Source organism: Siphateles boraxobius, unplaced genomic scaffold, assembly GCF_051911475.1.
Source record: "Siphateles boraxobius isolate OS27281-9 unplaced genomic scaffold, OSU_SipBor_1 66, whole genome shotgun sequence".
NCBI classification, from domain to species: domain Eukaryota; kingdom Metazoa; phylum Chordata; class Actinopteri; order Cypriniformes; family Leuciscidae; genus Siphateles; species Siphateles boraxobius.
This window is the reverse complement of record NW_027509193.1, coordinates 5,977,533-5,999,620: the sequence shown is the minus strand read 5'-3', so window position 1 is coordinate 5,999,620 and position 22,088 is coordinate 5,977,533. Positions and strand designations below refer to the sequence as shown.

Sequence of the window (22,088 nt, the reverse complement as noted above, 5' to 3'; positions counted from 1 at the left end):
CTATGTATCACGGATTTTGCTGCCATAATACACACACACATGAAGATAATTGCACAGTCTAATCCACAAAGTAAGAGTAGCAAAACACACATCCAACATAGACGAGACCCGACAACAATGAACAGAAACAAGGGAACTAATGGTGCAAATGAAGGTTATTAACGACACACAGCTAACAGTGAGGAAGACTCAAATCAGAAACCATGACAAACAAACAAGGCAGGGTGCAAACGATGCAAATGAAATCAAAGTCCAAACTGAGTGACTGTGACACAGTGATGGACGGAAAGAGTTTTTAAAACTTTTGTCTTTTTGAAACAGTCGTTATTTTGTGACTCTGTTGAGGGCCACTTGTGGTGCAGAATCTATGCTTTAATGTGTATGACAGCTCTTTTGAAAAGGCATGGATAAAGAAACTCTGATCAATAAGCTCAGCTTGATATTCACAACAGTGAGGCTGAGGGAAGCAGTGTTTTAAAAAAAAAAGTTGAGGCTGGCCTTTCAATAATTAAGACAGATTTGGGAAAGAAAACATCTTGGAAAGAACGGGTAAGAGCGGGCGCTTTGATAATATCCCGCTGATTCATAAAACATTCATACACTTTTCATTCTCAAACTTGTCAGTCAGATCTCTGCACCTTGTTCTCTTCTTTTGATATGCAGGTCTTTGAGGCTGTGCGGGCTCTGAGAAGATCTATAATCACAGCTCTGAGCCCTTTTCTAAATCTATTTGATGAAAAAAAAAAATTCCCATTTAGAAAATAAAGGATCAAACAGTCATTATTCAAAATCAGGTGGTCGCCTTTAAATGCAAATGCAAAAGGTTATCCCTGCCCTTTGACTCAGAGAATATCCCATAGCATATTATTTTATGAAGTGCACTGATCCCGTGCAGAAAAGCTGGCTGCGCTACGGTAGACGGGGAGAGGAACCACGGATTTAGCCGCAATCTGATTTACTTTCATCGTGTCGCACGCAGTGAGATAGGCACTTAAAGTGATGAAGCAGAGCGTCAGGTTTATGTTCCTCACGGCGCTCGCACAAATGACTCGTGGCATGTGATCTACACCACAACAGCCTGTAAGGGGGGTGTAGGAACGTCAGTCTCTCAGGCCTGATTAAGGAGCCGTACGACGTATCTGAATACTACTTTTAGAAGTAGTAGTGTACAACAGGAACCATGAGAGCCGAGTGGGTGGGGTTGCTGAAGGCAGTTCACAAACCTTCAACAGCTTCGGGCTAAAGCAACTGTGTTCTTTACAGGAGTGCCAAACATACATTGCACACAGAATTCGGCCTTGCGTGATCAGACTTCTCAGTTGTGCTGTGAGATAGCGCTCGGTGTGTCGGCACTCTTTTCTTTCCTTTGGAATAGTCTGGTTTTCATCAGCTTTTGAGATGGCCCAAAGAAAAGCTGTCATCTTTCAGCTGACAGGCTATACTCCACAAACTCTAAGTGAAGAGGTGTGTCTGTGTCCCTCCTGCGCCTTGTCAAAGTGGCAAAGAAAAAGTGGAGGGAAGCGGTGACAATCTTTCCTGCCTGGATAAGTAGAAATCTTTGCATTGTGTTTACAATGTGAAGCAACACTGCTGGTCACCAACGTCTGGTGTGTGTTAGGCCTTGTGAAAAAGAAGTACACTTTCGCATACTTTTAAAAAGTTCAGAAGTAATAAAGAATATACTTGCATTTAGGAAAAATAAGCATTCAAAACTTACAGTCTCTCACTTCCGCAAAAATGGATTACAGATTTTTATGACATCACCGCAGACTTCAGCTTCTCATCACATCTTCTGTCCAATCAAATGCTCTCTAGAATCTAAAGTGTCCCGCCCACACTGCAATAAATGCCACCTGGCCAAAGCGACCGTTGACATGTCACAGAGCAATATGGGTTGGAGGAGATGTGTGTTCGGTTGCTCAAACACTCAAGTTTTATTCCGTTTCCCATCTGTACGTTGGTTAAGAATGCAATGGTTAGAATTTATTCACACCTCTACTATTGAATCCAACGTATTGTCAGTGCTCGGATTCGCTTCCTTGGTGCTGTCAAGTACGACTTACGGTCTTTGAGCTAAACTAAACACTATTGGCTATTTGAAAAGGGGGAGGAGACATTTAATATGTCCCGCCTTAGCTTCCTGCTTCAGTGGAAATTACATCAACGCTTCATACAAAGCTGCTCGTTCCAAGGCACCTCAGTAGGCCTTTATGGATCTATCAGCCGGTGCCATCTAGAGTTTCATGAAAGAACTTGGTATTAAGAAACAGTCATTAAAGTGTACTTTTTAAAGTAAACTTAAGTGGCCTTTTATTTCTCAATCATATATATATTTGTTTAAATATCCTTGTAAGATCTGAAGTACACTACAGGTGCACATTCAAAACAATTAAGCACATATCTTTTTCAGAAGGGACATGCTGGTCTCCTGCATGGCATGCTGGTATGCTGATGTTCCCACCAGTCAAAAATTATACCTGTCAACCTAGTTCTGGTCTTTTCAGCAAGGATGGTTGTTTGTAAGTGTTCTCAAAGACAAGTAATTTCAATCGTTGGCCATCTAAGCCAGGTATTTTCTTTGTTGGTACCCCATTGTCAATGTTTGACAGGTTAGATTTGGCAGTTAGCCCCTGCTGGAATCTCCACCATTCTATGGGTAAAAAGGACGTTTCTCCATTGATTTCTGTGCAAAAATGTCGGTGTATTCTGAGATTTCTGCCATTGAAATTAGGGCTGCACGATGTGTCGTTTTAGCATCGATATCGCGATGTGCGCATCCACGATAGTCACATCGCAGGATGTTGCGATGTAGGCCTAAGTCGTACAGTAGTTGATCCGTGATTCATGATCTGTACGGGCCAGCAGCTCCGGATTAATTGCAAAGTTTAACCATCATATAGTGAAAGTTTATCATTTGCATGTGTTTTTAAGTCCTGTCAGTTTAAACATCAAGCGTAAGAAGACTGGAACTTGCGCGTTGTTTTCTGTGAGCCGGGCAGATCAGTGGTCTTTCTCTTATTTCTGAGCTTGAACGAACACGAGAATTCAAAATAAAGTCAGAATGCCCTTCCTCCATTGAACAATTTTTGGCGACCGCCAAAGCGTATTTTTGTCCCGCCAAAGCCTTATTTGACCGGTGAGTGATAGATGACTGACTGCTGCGCAAAACTGAGAGAACGAGCAGAGAGAGAGCCCCGGTCGCGCGCGCACTCTCACCGTTTTCAAACTGTCTTGCTCTCTCACCCTCCCTCGCGCATATTAATGAATTGAGTTGACTGAATATCTTTGAGAATACACAATGGTAAAAGGTCGGAAGACCGAAGTTTCAGGTGAAGCATTCGGATATATTTTTTTCCTGAACTACCGCTGGTTGTGAATTGTGCTAAAAAAAATATTCTCTGAAAAGCGTTCCACACATTCAGATAAACCACACTTTCAATAAACAAAACAAAAAAAATCTATCCAGTGATGAAATGTTTTCTGTGTTGAGACCAATCTTGTGCGATGTCCTAATGCCGGGATAATCACACAACGTGTGCCGTGGTCCGTTAATGACACCTCCAATTCGCGAACTAATGATTCATTTGAACCGATTCACTTTAATGAATGGTTAAAACAACTTATCTGTCCAACACCGAACTCACGAGATATAACAAATCGGAAACACTTTACAATAAGGTTCCATTTATTAAACTCTAGTTAACTACATTAGTTAATAGAATCTATGCAGATTTACTCCTTTACAAAATCACCCCAGTCATTCAGATGATTCATTCTTTCCAAAGAAAGCTATTTAAGTCATTGGGTGAAATTGTTTTCATATCGCAATATATATCGCAGAAAAATAAAATATCGCAATGTAATTTTTTCCCAATATCGTGCAGCCCTAATTGAAATATTTTCTTGTATATTTATAGAGTGATTAGTGACATGTAATGTATGCCTGTCGCATTCTAGCATAGTACTCTTTCTATTTCCGCCATATAAAGTTACAGTACAGGAGAAATAATAAGAATGGTGGTATGCTATTCAAAATTCAGTCATTCTGCTATTAGAGGAGATATTTGGATAAGAGGGAATGGGACCCGGACTCAGATTGCCTGAAGCGCTATCGCGCCATATGCTGGAGCGCTGCCCACAAGATTATAAAAAATGAATTTTAATTAAAAAATGTTAAACATGCTCATCATACAAGAGGTGTATTCAAGTCCTTGCGAATTACACATTGTGAATTACATTTTTAATATGTTTATGAATAAATTAATAGTTAGGACAAAACAATAACCATGAAAAGAGAAAGTAATATGAAATTTACCAGTAAGTGCAATTTATTTCGGATCACAAAATCACCAGAATGCACTTCTTACTGTGATTACGATTTTCAAACTCTTAAGGAAGAATTTCTCAGGAGGAAAATGCTTTTTTCCAGTCAAGTCCTCCCCGTTATACGTTCTCTGATGATTTGCTACACAAGTAGACATTTATTCTCAGTTCTACCACAGATATGGTGCGTCCAGAAACATGATCTCAGAGAAACCCTCCCAAGTCATATAGATCACAATTGATCTCTCAGTGGGATTAATGGCATGGAAGTGTTTGTCAGCCTTGCACATTCCACTTGTTCATTATGTCCCTTGGGATTTTGGTCGGTACGACTAATGCAATCGCCCAGAAGCTGCTGGTCAATATAAAGACACGTGTAACAGAGACTGACCACATTCACGCCCTGTCTTGCCTGTAATTACAATGTGCCTTGCACATGACAGCAGCGTCTCCACTCTTATTAGCCTCAGGTTCATAGACTTTATTCAGAGTCATGTCTCATAGAAGTTTCTGGATTCACCTCAGAGTTGTCTGATTGCGAGGTGTGTTGCCTTCACAGCCGGTGCCCAGGTTGCGTCGACGTTACGGGGTCATGACCTCAGCAACACTTCGTTCCGCCCGTCCATTAGGTGGGTAACCAGTGTGCAGACGAATGTAGACGAAGACTGGTGTTGAATCTTTAAAGTGCCTGGGCGCCTGCCTTTCGTGTTTAGCACGCTGCTCATGAGCTAGTGCCTGCAAGGTTTGGATATTTCAATTAGAGGCAAAGCTGAGAACTGTGGTTAAAAGCTAAGCGCACCGCCCCCCCTTCCCTACTCCCCCCGACTCCATCGCAGAAACACAAAGGCTATTTTCGGAGACTCAATGCACAGTGGGGCGAGCGGGCAGGCCGAGCTACTCGCCTAAAAGCACTCATGACTTTTTAATTTGTGGCTGAGGGGCTGTCGTCCTGCGGTCGCGGAGCGGACCCAAACGTCGGCGCAAAATAGAGGGATCCTCACCTAAATCCTCACCCGTCGAGTCAGCTCTGTCATAAAGCGAGAGAGGGCTGGAGAGGTGAGGAAAAAGAGGGGAAGGCGGGGAGGTGAGGGTGGTTGGAGCTGTGAGAAGGAGCGAAAGTGTTAGATTAGTGCATTTCAGAAGTTACTCACTGATAAGGAGACCGTTAAATGGCCTACAAAGGAGGACAAAGAACAGGGGACTGACAGACAGAGATACTTTGCATTGTCTGACTAGTGACTAGAGAGAGAGAGATGCAGAGGACAAGATGAGCCAGACATCTCCAGAGAAAACAAAATGATATCTCTTCCAAAAAAGAGCGCGGTGGCAGACAGTCTCATGGGCGTCATTCGGTATTAACCCATCTCTGTGTCTGATTCATCTCTGCCACCTGTTTCCTACATATGCATTCTTCCCACCGCAATAATACAAAACAAATAAATATGTTTATGGCATTCTTGTCCTGTCTGTTTCAGTTATGGCATTTCAATTCAAAAAATATTTATTGAGTTTTGAAATCCACATTCAAAAGTGATAGACATAGAAGGCCTGATGAATTATGGATGCCTGACGTTGAAGTCTGCCTATGAGAAGTGCAAAATGGTGTTAGTATTCGAAGGAGTGTGCATACAATGTCAGGGTTGAAAAGGTAATAGGCCATTGTTTCCGAGAGCCTACGAATAGCAGTTTGAAAAATGTATTTGCACGGGTTCTTTTTAAAACTGTTTTAGCTGTATATGTATGGAGTGCCATTGCAAAAAATAATTTCAATTTTGTCATGAGGCCTGATGAAAGTAGAGCTTCAGATTTGGACACAGTAAAGCATACGGTCTGCCATAGTGATAGCTCTTATCTAAAATCAAAATGTAATTTAGTCTATCTGAGAAAATGCTCATAAATAAATCTGAATGTATTAATATAATCCTGTGCATGAAGTATGCATGACTGTGTTTAAGTGATTCTAATAAAATTCTGAAGCGTTTAATGCCGGTTTAAAATACCAATGCGATATTCACCACTGTGACGCCAATGTTCCCTAATGGGTTTCATTTAAATATGTTCATTTGCGATTTTCTCCACCAATACAGTTCTATCTCGGATATTGTAGATGGAGATTATCCCTGGGATTACAATGTTGGGGGGGGGGGGATGAGAGGCGGGGTAAAAAAAAACACTCTCAATGTGTATTTACCCGCAGCTTAGTGATGTAGATGTTAAAAAATGGGTCTCACATATGCAAAATAAAACCTTGACAATATCAGCCTAGCGTTGCCCATCTGGCTTCCTGTCAGTTTGTCATTTGCTAATATTCATTTCCAAATGTGGAGAGCTAACAGACGTTTACGATGCAAATCGCGGGCTATAACTCTTGTCAGTGTGGCAAGCAGCATTAATCCGCCAAATCACTCATCCCTGCGGGTGCCAGGAACATTAGAGCCACCCGACTCTGACTGTGGGACTCCACTGCACTTTGCCCGTCTGCGTCAGCTTTGTAAAGGCCACCGGGTAAGAGCAGAGCCAGTGCCATGCAATTCCCATTTCCTCAACAAAGCCATTCCATTGGCTGAGACTGAACGTCATTTTTATGAATATTCTTATCATGTGCCTGCTTAGAAATGAGTCTGACAGACAATCGTTTAGTGGTATATTTTGACTTGAAATGAATATATGTTAATGGCTGTGTATCACATATCACTTTATATAAACAAGATTAGCAAGCTATTAGCTTAGCCACCTGTATGATATTAACTCTTTCACCGATATTGAATTTTCAGATTTTCCGTGTTTTACCTGTTATTTGGTAGGAGGGCGCTATGACACATCTTCTGAAAAAGTACAGAATCTCCTGATCAAAACACAGGCGGAGAAGAGGCAGAAACAAGTGATAGCATGTAAACAGATGCATAAAATAACACTATCATCAACATTAAACAACTAGCATATAAATATAAAAACTGCCTAACGTTACCGAATAACATGTCGACCCAGGACGAGGTATAGGACTGTGAAGCTTTGGAGGTGTTGATGGATCTACTCCATCTACGTTTTGATTATCGTTCTGAATCCGATCCGGAAGTAGTCTTTGACAAAACTTTGCTGACTCAAAATATTGCTTATTTATGAAACTTACCCACATTCATTTTGCAAAAAAAAAAAAAAAAAAAGAATTCATGAATCTATAATAATAAAAAAAAAGTTTAAAAGCAGAGGGTCTGTTCATTATTTTGACATATTGCTTAATCAGATATTCAAACAACAAAATATTCTGGGGGCCATGAAACATTTGTGAAATTGATCAAAAATGCTGGCGCTAGCTAGCAACTTTTTTTCAAAAACTCTGGTGGGGAAAGAGTTAAGAATTACACTTTTGAGAAGCTAGTACTATTATGATTTCTGTGGTTTTCATCAGGCATTAGAACAGGAGACAGAATTTTCCACGACAGCGCTCCATCCTAATGGCAATGTAGACAGTCGCCTCAGGCCTTGCTGAGATTGTCCATAATAAATTAGTATTTAACCCAAGGAAAATGCTAAATAGCAAAAGTACATTGGAAGTGAGAGGCGCACTGTGACAAAACTGTCAGACCAGCTTTAATCAATGAACTGAACAAATCCAGTTTTGATTCGTCACGCTGCTCTGCTCTTTAAATCTATTTCTCTGGAAACAAAACCACTTGTCACGTGGTTGTACTTGCAGTGGTTCTAGGAATTGTTTTATTTTAAGACTATTTTTTCACTGGGGCATGGGGCCCTTTTTAATGATCTCGCCTAGGGTCTCCACAAAGGTCAGATTATGCTCCTGCAGGTCTTCAGGAAACCTGACTCTTTAAGGTAAAAAAAAAAAAAAAAACATTGCAATTGTGAGAAAGACCTGTACAGTTGAGTTAAACAAAGTTCAGTTACCTGTACAAGAATGAGCTCACATATTGAGAACGAGACAACACTATATTATACACCAAAGCTGCAATAAGGTGTTCAGGGGCTGGATTCACAAAACATTTCTGAGAATAACAATTTTCTTTACTGCCCTTTTTGTATTTCCAAAACCATTACTAGAGAGAGCTTAAGAATAACTTAATGCAACAGATCGCTGGGACAAGCTCTAAAATTAACTATTTATAATACACAGCATATTTAAAATGCAAATGCGATGCTGAGTGCAGAGCTTCAATCAAACCATTCAGGATGTAAATAGTGTGCAAAGGTAGCGCAAAAAGTATTAGTGCTTTGCGTTGATCATCAGATGTTTGCCAAGAACTGCAATACCATTGTATACAACAAAGCCTGTCATTTTCTTCTTAAGGCAAAATTAAGCAGTGTTGGAGCAGGTTACTTTTCAATAGAGCTGTCATTCAATAAATAGGAAAACATAGTAATGTGCCTTACTTACAGTCGTGCTCAGAATTAATGGCACCCGTGGTAAATATGATCAAAACTGGCTGTAAAAAATAAATCTGTATCATTTATCCTTTTTATCTTTCATTAAAAAAATGCCAAAAATCTAACCTTTCATTGAAGTAAAATAATTGAAAGTGTGTGTAGGGGGAATCACATTATGAATTAAATGTTTTTCTCCAAAACATGTCGGCCACAATTATTGGCACCCTTTTATTAAATACTTTTTGCAATCTTCTTTTGACAAAATAACAGGTCTGAGTTTTCTCCTATAATGTCTGATGAGTTTGGAGAACAACTGACAAGAGATCAGAGACCATTCCTCCCTACAGAATCTCTTCTAAGATTCCCAGATCCATGTTCGCGCTTCTTCTCTTCAGTTCACTCCACTAATCAGGTTAGGGGAACTGGGACGGTCATGGCAGAAGCTTCATTTTGTGCTCCGTAACACATTTTTGTGTTGATTTTGATGTTTGTTTTGGATTGTTGTCCTGGCGGAAGATCCAACTACGGCCCATTATAAGATTTCTAGCAGTAGGCGTCAGGTTTTGATTTTTTTATTTGTTGATATTTGATATAGAATCCACGATGCCATGTATCTGAACAAGATGTCCAGGACCTCCAGCAAAAAATATGCCCACAACATTAAAGATCCAACGGTATATTAAATTGTGCACATGGCGTACTTTTTATCCTTGTGTGCACCAAACCCATCTAGCATGTTTGCTGCCAAAAAGCTCTTTTTTTTTTTTTTCATCTGACCACAGAACCCTGTGTCGTTTAAAGTTCCAGTCATGTCTGACAACTGAATTTCCTGGAGTTTGTTTTTGGAAGAGCGAGGAGGATTTTTCTTGAAACCCTCCCAAACAACATGAGGTGATGTAGGGGTTGTTTGATTTTTGTTTTGTTTTATAGGCTTTCTGACCCCAAGACTCAACTAATCTCTGCAATTCTCCATCTGTGATCCTTGGAGAGTTTTTGGCCACTCAAACTTTCATCCTCCCCATCCATTACGGCAATATAGACACGCGTCCTCTTTAGCTATTTTCTTACAGCCACTTTCTATTTTGCGATGCTCAACAATCTTTTGATGCACATCAGAACTACGGTTTTACTTATTGTGATGGATGATTAAGGGAATTTGGCCTTTGTGTTTCCTCATATTTAAACTCCTGTGAAACAAGAAGTCAATAGCTAGACAATTGCATGTTCCTAGCACACCCGGGTGTGCAACATGTTTTGGAGAAAAACGTTTATTTCATAATGTGATTTCCCTCCACTTTCATTTCTTTTACTTCAATGAAAGGTTAGATTTTTGGCAATTTTTTTAATGAAAGATCAAAAGGATAAATGATGCAGGTTTATTTTTTTGCTGCCAGTTTTGATCATATTTACCAGGGGTGCCATTAATTCTGAGCACAACTGTATATGAAAATTTAACTCAGATATTGTAAATTTAAAAGTAATGCATTACTTTACTAGTTACTTGAAAAAGGTAATCTTATTATGTATCTCATGTTACTTGTAATGTGTTACCCCCAACACTGAAAATAAGATGCTCTTAAGAAAACATTTGAAAACTTACGAATTTTCCAAAAATGTCAACTTTGCAATTTATCATAAGATATTTCTGCACTTCTTTCATGAACCTTTTGTAAATCTTCTGCGAAGATTTTCATGAATTTGGCCCTCGAACGCACTGTTTTTACGCAGATGGGACCATTTTTAATTTCTTCATTTATTACACATAGTGGCAGTAGTCAATGGCACACATTTAAGTCTTCAGTGGTTTGTTTCCAGGTGTTTAGCCTCCTTACTGCTAGAGGTCCCTGATAGTCAGAGGCCCCAGGGCATGGTCCCCATTGGTCCTAGTTAAAAGAGTTTGAACGGTGAATATTACCATTAATGAAACTTTCTGAGTCCTCACAAAAATGTTTAAATGATGTAGGGAATGCTTGAAAGGGAAAATGAAATGGTTGTGTTATTGTTTTTAACTTAGTTATTCTGTCCCCTAGGGAGAAAGCTGACATTATGTGAGAAGTAGAATTGCTGTCTCTGTAATTCTCTCCCTCACTCACTCTCTCAATTGCTTGCTCTGTCTTTCCCTTTCTTTGTCTCTCTCTACCTTTCTCTCTGTCTTTTAATAGCTCCTGAATATTTATAAGAGGATGTCAAAAATAGAGCTAACCTTGATTTTACTTTCACAACTTCAACCCTGCATTGAACCTCTCAGTCTCCCGTTTCCAATACTCTTGCATATAAATTGGATTTGTTAGTAGGAGGTTGCCTGTGTGACATCTGGGTGGGGTGAAAAGTACCCCCCCCCCCCCCCCCCCACAGCAAGGTTTTTGATTCTCACCTTTGCTGCAGGAAAATAGAGAGACATTTCATAAAAGTGGTGATTAAGCATCTAATGTTTTAGAGTTTAGCCTGACAGAGGGGAAGATATCTCTGTAGAGCCAACTTTTGCCCCACAGAAAAGTTCTGTGTTGTTCACCTCAAGCAGAAGTTTTGTCCGTCATTCACACATTTTGATTACATATTGATTATATTGGGTATAGACGCATACAATATAATGCCTCTCAATCATTACATATGTACACACAATAGAAGTGTGTGATGGTGTTTGTTAGGACACTCTCATGTCTTTGTAATTTCATATTTTTTTTCATGAAGTCCTGTGCTCGGGACGTTTCTCGGCTGTGACTTTTGGCCAGTGAGTGTGTTGCCACCGACCAATAACGATGCGCGGCACAGGGGACTTTATCGTCTGTGTCTTGGGAAGCTCCGCTAAATTTATGTGTATTGGCCCAAAAACAGCTTGCTAATGTTCCTATTGCCTTATTGACTGCAATCTGTAACCTGACAGATAAAAAAAAAATTATAATGACATGTAATTATTATAACTTGTACTATTATTGTTTGTTAGCGAGCTAGAATAAAGATGACTAAACTTGCTCGCAAATTACAGCCAGTCATCTAACTATTAGCGTAACTGTTCTTTGATATATACACAAAAAATGCTATTTTTCTCAGGTCTCACATTTAAATTTTAAGTCCATTCTAAAGAATTCCACACATAAAAGTCAGCAGATTCCATTTGGGGCTAATGTGAACTCTATTTCATGGATGTGACATTTATTCAATTGATATCTGAAACTAGCTATGGAGCCCAGCAGCTGTGCACATATTCTTATGCATGGTAGACAACGAAAGCACCCACTAATTTAAATAAATCTGTTAATGTGCCCATCACCACATATTTCCCTTGGCCAGACCCTAGCCTGTTCTGAAGAAATCTATCCCTGTGACCAGGGCACATGAATTTAAACCACATAAGTCTGCAGTTCTTACAGCAAAATGCTGATCCCGAGCAGTCTGCACCACAGTTCTTGCCCTCTCCCATGTTTATTTGACCAGATGCTTATTTAGTCTATTTTTAAAGGTGTGGTCAGCCTTACTCAAACTCCAAAATTCCAGGAAGTTTATCTATACGGGTCCCATGTTAACCACAAGCACGTAGCAGATTCCAGCCGTTTATGCTTTATGCTGACTACAGAGGTTAATTGCACCCGGCCTCACATGCAAGAGCATCACCGGCCACTATTGTGTCCTGGCAAACACGATAATTAGTGTTCTGAAAAGAACTCCTCTCTCCTTTTGTTTCTGAGCAGTGCCTCTCAGTTACCGATGCACAATATCTGGGTAATTGAGAAGCGAGATGAGATTCAGCGAGAAGACATGTAAGACGTGTGAGAACAATGTCATTAGCATAATGTCTGAGTATTTGGATCCATATCAGCGGTCTGCTCTACAGTCCAGGCTGGTCGGCCCGTGTGCCCAAATGCCCACCGCTTCTAGATGGAACCAGGCGTAGTAGTCTAAACACAGTTACAGGGTTCTTGCTGGAATAGAACTCTTGGAATGACAGGGGTGAGGGGTCAATGATGAGGTGTTTAGGGATGTGGAGTGCAGTGAATGGGGACTGCAGCTAGATGTGAGGTCATAGGTGTCACAGGGGAGGTATAATTACACCATCTCGGAGAACACCAACAGCCCTATTAAGAAGAATGATGGGGGAAAATGGTGGTCAAAAAGGTCTGCAGGAAGTGTGTGTATGTGTGTAATGGAGTGCCATTATACACTGTAGACTATCAGCAGGCTGAGATTGGAAACTGCTGTTTGTCGACTCGAATTGTTTTGTGTATGTTTTCAAACATAAAAGTTCTTGTTTGGTCACCCAGTCTCAACTCCCCATATGTCTTGCTTGTTCTGCTCACAAAATAATTTAGTTTTTCTACTTTTGTTACCAGTTTGTGCTCCCAGATGCACGGCCATTGTGAGGATTATAGCCTCAATATTGTTTTGTCCTCTGTGAGGACACATTCTGTCTCTGTTTCCTAAACTTGGGTGGAAAACCCAGAGTTCTGATGCTTTTCCGTTTCAATTCGCTCTGATGTAAAATATGGCTGACGTACCCTTGACAGTTTAGAGCTGCATCCTTTGCTGTCCCTCCCAACCGAAACGAATGTGACTGATGTTCATAATGCAAAACGTGTACTTGACACTCATAACAAATAAATATACCAGTGTTCAAGCCGAGCCCTGTCTGCTTTGGCACACTGGCCGCTATAAATGTAATGAAGGCAGATGGTAATTCTTCTTTCTGTCAAAGCCATGCAGCCATTAGCATTTACATCCAGCCCTGCCATTCACTCAGTCACCTCGCGGCACTCTAGCCGGCACACGTGCAATGATAAGAATCACAATCAGCGGCCTTACCGCATACATATATTACAATGCCAGCCTCCAGATACAATGCAGAGCTCCTGACTATTAACAAGTATGCTATCTCTCCAACACAGGGGTTTCAGGTGTAGGGGAGGGGTTGGAAGAATGCGGGAGGAATCCGACAGCTTGTTCTGTGCTGTTGGAGTGTCAGTATCTCTAAGGCCCAGTGAAATGACTGCTTGAACAGATGGGGCCTAGACCGTCCTTTCCATTTGAAATTATTGCCTCGGATGCCATTTAATCATGCAGAATGCAATGTGTGATTTCCTGTAGGGGAGCCTAAAAGGGCGTATTTGCCCATAATTACACAGCATATTTGTCATTTTTATGTTTGTTTGTTTTTTGACTCATTCTTTTGCAAGCCTGGCATTAAGCGAGTGAGGTATTGGACAGTGCCATGTCATACGTCCAGGTGCTCTACCATAATGGAGCAAGTGAAATAATAATGTGTGGATGGAATGCTTTCCCACCACCCCATCAACTAATTAGGATCTAATTATCCAGGCAAGTGTAAACAATCGCAGCAGATGGCAGAATGCGCAGAATTAACTCTAATGACCCGGGGCTCAGTGGAATTCTCATTTCGATGCCTTTGTTTGTTATTTTCCTCCATTATTCTTTGCCCTACTTTCTAAATACAGTTCGTAGCTGCCTCCTCGTGCCATGCAACAGTGCTTGCCTGCCTTCGATCTTTCTTCTTTCCACTTCGTTGAGGTGTTTGCACAACTCAAATGATGTAATTTATCTTCTCACTAAGATCAAGTATATTCGTATCTTGCACTCTCATTTTCCGGTTTTGTATGCCACCTACTAGCATTAAATTAGACAGGAAGACAACCCCGAAGCTGCAGTACTCTTTAAGTAGACACATAATTACAGCACACATGCTATTAAAACTTCATTGCTCTCTCTGCTTCACCTCAAAAATTCACTACTCAAGTCCATCAAAACAGTATCTGACTTCACAGAGTCCACTGGATGAAGATAGAAACAAGCAGTCAGGGCAACTGATTGGGATTCTCAGAGGCATTGACAGAAGGGTGAAAAATAGATGTGGATGAAGTATGAGGGTGCACAGCATCTCATTAATTGATGGTTGGCTTGCACAGTTGCTTTTCTGTGTTGTGCCAAGCGCTCTGGTGCCTAATTAATCTCATGGATATCAGAGACACGTCCCAGGGCGCATGAATCCCTTGGTGTTGCGTCAGAGAGAGATTGAGAACCAGAGAAGGAGAAAGGAAGATGAAACAAGAGGGAGGGAGGGAGAGTAGGGAGAGGTGGGGAAGGATGCAAACAGAGGTAAGTAAAAAGATAGGCTATAGAGTAAAATGCAAGGAGACAGCATATGCACAACGCCAGAGATTGTGACGAAGAGGCAGATACAGAAGAAGTGACAAAAGGTAAGAAAATAGATAGGTGTTGAAAGAAAGACAGGGTGGGGGAAGAATGTGTGCTGGTATTGTGTCGATGCCGCCTTCAGGAGGCTGTGCTCGGATAATTCAATCTGCCGAACATTGACTGCCCCCCATTCTGTCTTCACTCCTAATTAAATCTCTATTTGATAGCTCAATGCCGCCACTAATTGTGTTTGAGTTACGTCACTGGCTGCCCGCAGCCCCCTGGATCAAAATCGCTATGCTGTGCTACATTACACCTCAATTAATCGCATCAATTACACATCCATTAACCCGCGGCAACCTACTCATACTGCAGTCATAGACAGATGTGCTGAGAAAACCTGAGGAACTAATGAAATTCAGAGCTATGAGAGATTGCAAATTACCCCACCGATTGAATTGCAACAGAAGTCAAACAAAGTAATTCCGAGTTCCTTTATTATTCTACGCCTCATTCAACAGACCTGTGGTGCTTTTCAAAGAAAGAAAACAACAGTGAAAGAAAAGCTTTTTCTTATTTCTTGGTGCTATCCCAATCTGCCTAAACAAAAGAGCTTCTGAAGCGCCTACCCTTGTGCCTCACAAACGTAATTTTATCAGCCATTATTATACCAGAATATACTGTACACAGTAACATATGGGCTGAAACACTTAATGTGATGGTGACAACAGTGCTGTGACCACATTGCTGTTGCATCTGCATTTGTCCTAATACGGTAACATGGTTGTTTGCCCTGAAGGGCAATGGGGCTCTTCACCATGCTTCCAGGGGGAGGGAACTTTGCACGCTTTGAGAGTTGATGAAGTGTAAATCGGCAGGGTGCCCGGTTGTCTAGGTGACAACCGCTACTGACAGAGTGACAGATCGGGCTGACCTTCAGCAGGGATCAGGAGCGCAGAGTGAGATTGTTTCTGTGTCAGTCTCATACACTCACCTGAACTAACAGACAAATAAACATGCACATAACTCTGACTTCTCCAGTATTACACCTAAAGGCTAAGGGCATGGCCACCATTACACCTACAGGCAGTACAGGAAGTAGCAGGAGAAAGCAGAGGTGACCATTGCCCCAAGGTTCTACACTGATTTAAGCAAAGGTTCCTCCTAGAAAAAACAGCTTTTAAGAGCCAGAAGTTGCCTAGACCATGCATCGACTTATTTTAAGCCTTTGTGATGAGAAGAGCAGGATTGGCTAATGTGCTTATGCACAGGTGCCAGAGGATTAAACGGAAAGGGACATGGCCCCTACCGTGTTGGAATAAGGGAGGGAACACCAGAACAAGTGTTCAGTCCTAGCCCCGAGAGTACGATTGCATGCCAGCGTGGTGCAGTGAAAGCTCTGAGGGGCCTGCTTTATGGATCCCGGCTGGTGCCTGTGGCCTTTGTCTCAGAGCTATTAAAATTCTGTGTGCTGCAGCAGCAGCCTGAGTGGAGCGTTGCCATTCGAGGTTGCCTGTCAGGTTAGTGGAAGTGCTTCTTTGTCGTTTCTAAGGTGGCCAGTGGTGGCAAGGTAGATAAGGGCACTGCAGAATAATGCTCTTAGCCCGACCAAGCATGAAGAGAACATTAAACGCCCCCTGACTCTGGCCAGCTCAGCTTGCCTGCTGCTGGGCTCCTCCACCGCAGAGGAACCACCCCTAGGTTCTCCATCTGGACAGATAATCCATGCCACCCAATACCCACACACACAAACATACAATGTGTTGAAGAAACCTCAACATACCACACTTAATTCCCCCAGAGTATGTTGGCATGCTTCCTATCTCCTGCCACCCCCCATGAAGACCAACACAAAAATGCTTCCTTTAGTTTTATCTTTTCCTTTTTCTTCCACTTCCAAACCACAGGGATTCTGATGAGAAATGGCAGCTGCGTTATGGTTCATTAAGGCCGAGTTTAGCATCATCCTGACCTGGAGTTTCTTGCTCTCTTTGGGCACGCTCTCCTGCGGACCTAGCCCGCCCACTCAGAGCAGGGTTTTAGAGAGTGAGAAACAGAGCTGCTTAACCTTGCCTGAGCCCAAGCAGATCAAAGCCTGGTACTCCAACAGTGAAGAGGCCACAGGCACTGATTGACATTCTCATTACAATATGGAGATCACTCTCAGCACCAAGAAGCTTCCTGTGCGAGGACAATGTCAGACCTCTGCAAACTAGTCTGTGCTCTGCCTCCATTTCATACTAACATAACCTTTCGTCTGACATAATGGGAACCCATGGGAGTGACATTTTTTCCACACTGTGTATTCGGCCACAAAAGCCCTGTTCATTTCTTTGTATCTAAAGCAACACAGCTGCTCCAACCCGTTTTAGATCTCTCAACCACTAAATTTAACGATTTAGACAAACAGCATAACTTTCTTCAGAAGCAGTTTAAGAGGAAACATTATGAAGTTCTCAGTTTTGTTTGACGTATCAACATTGTCTCAGATGTTTCTCCTGAAATTCCTAAACACACAAGTGGCAATGTATAGCCTACAGTAAGACCATAGTGAAAGCCGCTATTAGCCACCAGTAATATAGCCCTTTCCCCAGGCTGTTTGGGAACTAATAATTTAAAGAGTTTTAGCCACCCATGTAAACAAAATGGCAGCTGGCCTCTGCCAACAAAATACTTAGAGTTTTAATCTATTATTGTTAGTGCCCACTTTCCCACCTTTCAGTGAGGACTACTGGGTGAGAGTTACATCAACTAATTAACGTTCATTTGGTGATAAGATAAGATGTAAGACCCCCCCTGTCTACAATTTTTACATAAGTCCTATCAAAATGGTATGGAGAATAGTCTACATCTAGAAAATTACTTTGCATATTATAGAATATTCAAATCATTTAGCAGATTTAATCAAATATCAAAATCAAGTACATTATATTGGGTTTATAATCTTCAAATCTTATCAAAGATTCAAATCTGAATTTTGATTGCAGGCTTTGGTATATTTGCAAATTTTATAACAGTATAAGGCATTGTTTGGTGATCTCGGGAGATAAATCTTAAGGGGAAAAAATGGACCAGTTGAATCAATTTAATCTGGTTTTGAGAAAAAATTGAGAAATCAAAGTAAGTCTCGCTCATGTTTTTTTCTTTCTTATGGGCAGACCAGATGAGACTTTATAAGATGGTGCAAATAAAAGCACAGCCAAGCCACACACACATTTGCACACCATCATATAATTGTGGGGAAGGGGGGGGGGGGGGGGGGGGGGGTGCTGCTGCTTTCAGCCAATCGATGTGGAGTCTGATTTTGCACCTGAGGTCTCTAATGGTGGTATGTTTATAGTGCGGCATTGCTAAGTGGATATGCCTCTCCACTGGCTGCGCTGAATGGCAGTGCATTTACTGGAGGATAAAATGTCTGTGGTGGCACGTTCGGCGAGCACTGTGCACTCAGGGTGGTGGTGTGTGTGTGTGTGTGTGTGTGTGTGTGTGTGTGTGTGTGTGTGTGTGTGTGTGTGTGTGTGTGTGTGTGTGTGTGTGTGTGTGTGTGTGTGTGTGTGTGTGAAATGACTGGCAGTCTATATCTGCTCACAGAGGAATTGTTTTCAAGAGCCTGTTACCCAATGGCAATGATTTGGAGAGTTGTACCAGGATTGATAAGGCAGATAATAATCCAACTCCTTTAGATGAAAAGAATTAGCCATTCTGCACACCATACAGGGGAGTGTGTGGGTGTGCTTGTATTATTGTTTTTATGGGTATTTATATGTATGTGCAGGACTGTAGTGTTGATATGGGTAGACCTAATGAATATTCTTTCTCCATTATTAGGCCCTGCTTGTCACAGGACCCCAGACAACATTCCCAGTTGTCCTCACCTGACCACACTGTGAAGTTAATATGCATAATTTACGTGTGTGTATTTTTTGTTTGTGTGGGACCTCAGTCCAAACTACATCACTCTGTATATGCTTGATGGCGCCCCTAAGAGATGAGACTTCTCAACATGTCTCTCAGTGCACCTTGCAGCACACAGAAATTAGCAGGATGTTTTACAACCCTGCAACAGAGCTCTAGGGCTCACTAGCTTATTGCCTCAATTAATACAAGCTTTAATTAGCTTTTCACAAACACAATGACAATCAGATCCATGTCACCTACAGAGAACGTCTTGATCACGATCGATAGGTCCCATCATCTGCTCCTCATGGGGAAATGAAAGCACTTTGTCTCTTGGCTAAAGGCACCCGTATGCAGGGCTTTGTGTTTGTCTGAGAGTCTGTATAATCCGGCTGTTTTAGAAAGACTGAAGATGAATGGATTCCTCCGCACACTATAGCTCATTCTGTCAGGTTTGCAGGAGGAGCGACTGCATCTTAAAGTTATCTTCAAAACCTTCCCTCACTTAGCCAATCTGGCCCCTGAAATTCTCGCCTCACCCTCCCTCTGTCATGACTTCAGATGTCTCTTCTTTCAGCTCCAGAGCACCTCGGCATCACAACAGACAAATCATTTCTTAAATTGTCTTTTATATTTTAAGAGGCCAAATTGAAATTGTCAAATTGTGTTTAGCTTATCGATGTTAATGGCTTCTTTTGCCTTTGTTTCTGTCTCACTTTCTCTCAGCATGATGTGATTAACCAGTGAGAAATGTTTAATCTTTCTTTGTTGGTAATAAACAACACTACTTTCATTCAAACAATCATAGCCTGTTGTATACGTGGCCAGGTGGGTGGTGCACAAGCTTTGATGTGTTTCCACTATCTATCTATATATATATATATATATATATATATATATATATATCAGAATGCCAAAAATGAATAAAAAAGTGAAAGAAAGAAAGAAAGAAATAGTCATCTCCAACAGCAGTTTTCAAGAATTTTCATATCTATTTCCTCTCATGCCCTGCGGTCATTGGTCGAGTGATGCCCGGTGGTGCTGTCACAGCAAGGTCACTGTCTAAAATGTTCACACTCTGAGGTGAAATGAACTTCCAATCTTCACCCGAACAACAAAAAATGGATAGGATTGGATTCCAGCATTGGAATCTTCAAAAAGTGGCTGAAGACACATCTTTAATGAACTAACTAGCAACTTGACTATGTGTATGTTACTTGTAATGTGTTACTTTACCTGTTACTTAAAAAAAGTAATCTGGTAAGATAATGCACATTACTTGTAATTTTACTTTACTTGTTACATCAAAAAAGTAATCTGATAATGTAATGCGTGTTACTTGTAATGCTTTACTTGTTACATCAAAAAGTAATCAGATCAGTCTGAAAACATAAATAGATCAATATAGATTTCAGTCTGAGGTTTTCTCAGAGAGGAGATCTAAATGTGTCCATCTTAAACATAATGAGAATAATCAGATAATAAGGGTAAATCGACATACTCTGGTAGACTAAAGAGTATGAGCGAAGTCTGAGTTTGGTTTCCGCTGAGTTGTACCTTCCCCGGTGGTAGAGATCTTTGATGGAATCATATCCTCATGTTCTGATAGCAAAGACACATGACGTTCAACTTGTATGAAGTTCTTCTCGGTATTAGCTTATGAAGTTTATCTGCTGGTGGAACGGGAACAAACTCAATTGCGTTTGCAATAATTAAAGCTGTATTATATTTTATAGTTTTATATGATTTTATTCATTGGGTTGTTAAATACACATAGTATTGCAGTGTTATTACTGTATTATGTCTAATACAGTATCTCTTCAGTTAAAACCAAAAAATGCGTAATTTCCACTAAAGTGGACATATGAAATTCTTTTTGAATATGAATATGTGTTAAAAATGTTCAAATATTGTTTCTCATGCCCTAAGAGCAATAAAATAAAAAATAAAAAATCCTGACTGAGGTTTAACTGAAAGGGTTAAGTACACACTGTTGCTTTTTCTGCCTTTAATGTTGTTGAATTGAACCGTCCTCTTCGTCCTTCTTTGTGGACCAGAACGTAACACTAGCATTGTTTTTCACTGTTCTCCACTTCCACTTCTGCTTAAGTGCTGCACTATTCTAATGCTCAGTTGAATCTGACTGCTACATGATAGCTCTACATGTATTGTTTTCTCCCTCGGATTAAACTGCTTGTATTATTCGGGTTTGTAAGTTGCTTTGGATAAAAGCGTCTGCTAAAATAAATACATGCAAATGTAATTGTAACCTCAGCCCTAAGCCTGACTCTAAATCTCACCCTTATATCGGATTGGCTGATAGAAATGTTGTCTCAGGAATAACAAGCATGTTGATCCAGGAACATGTCCTACTTGGGTGAAACATGCTAAGCCTCTTTCTTTCTGTCTCACTCTCTATCCCTCCAGATGATGTCCCACCCTACTTCAAGATGGAGCCTGTGGCAACCCAGATCCACCTGGAAGGGAACCGTGTGGTTCTCACCTGCATGGCTGAGGGCAGCTGGCCCCTGGAGTTCAAATGGCTTTACAATGGTACAGAGTTGACGCGTTTCTCCCTGGAGTACAGGTGACACTTCCCAACTTCCCACTGCTGTATGAGTGTTTCTGCAAGTTTTGGCCCTGTAGACATTCAGAAAATGCACTTTTCACACAATCACTTGTCAGTGAAAGTACATACCAAGCACAATTTCACATCTAAAAAAAAAATAAAGTATTGTATTTAGTAACATTTGGTGGTACAAATAGTAATGATGAAGGAAATTACATTTTATTTTTTGACATTTACACAAAAGAGTTTGTCCTATTTATTCCAAAATTACAATTTAGGAATAAATCAAACAGCTCTTTTGTGTAGCTAGCATTTATGCTTCCTAAATACACAAATGTTTTTCACAGTTTGACAACATTACAGCTAAATTATTCTGTTCCATATTTCCATTATTTTTTCTATATTTTCATCATTAAAAAAAAAAATCTAATGCAACTGTTTATATATATATATATAAATATAAATATAAATATAAATATATATATATATATATATATATATATATATATATATATATATATATATATTAGGGCTGTCAAAATAACGCGTTAATTTCGATTAATTAATCTGAGAAGAAATAACGCGTTAAAAAAAATAACGCAGATTAATCCATTCCGTTTTGACCTTTGCGGAGCCGTTCTAGCATTCGTGTAAAAAGGAGGGAGACAAGAACGCGCTGCTTGGATCATTGTTTGGAACATTTACTTTTAACAAACGGAGTTCGTCAAACTCTAAAGTACCACATCAATGCATCCAGGAGTGTGTGCGTGAGTCG

At 40.7% G+C, this 22,088-nt stretch overlaps 1 protein-coding gene across 1 annotated transcript in view; it reads left to right on the top strand.

The window, feature by feature from the left end:
• Positions 1 to 22,088, top strand: part of sdk2a (sidekick cell adhesion molecule 2a) — a 158,463-nt gene that overhangs the window by 68,651 nt on the left and 67,724 nt on the right. Inside the window, exon 2 of the mRNA XM_077211803.1 lies at positions 21,172 to 21,331. Coding sequence (XP_077067918.1) covers positions 21,172 to 21,331 — 160 coding nt within the window. The remainder of the gene's footprint in view (positions 1 to 21,171; positions 21,332 to 22,088) is intronic.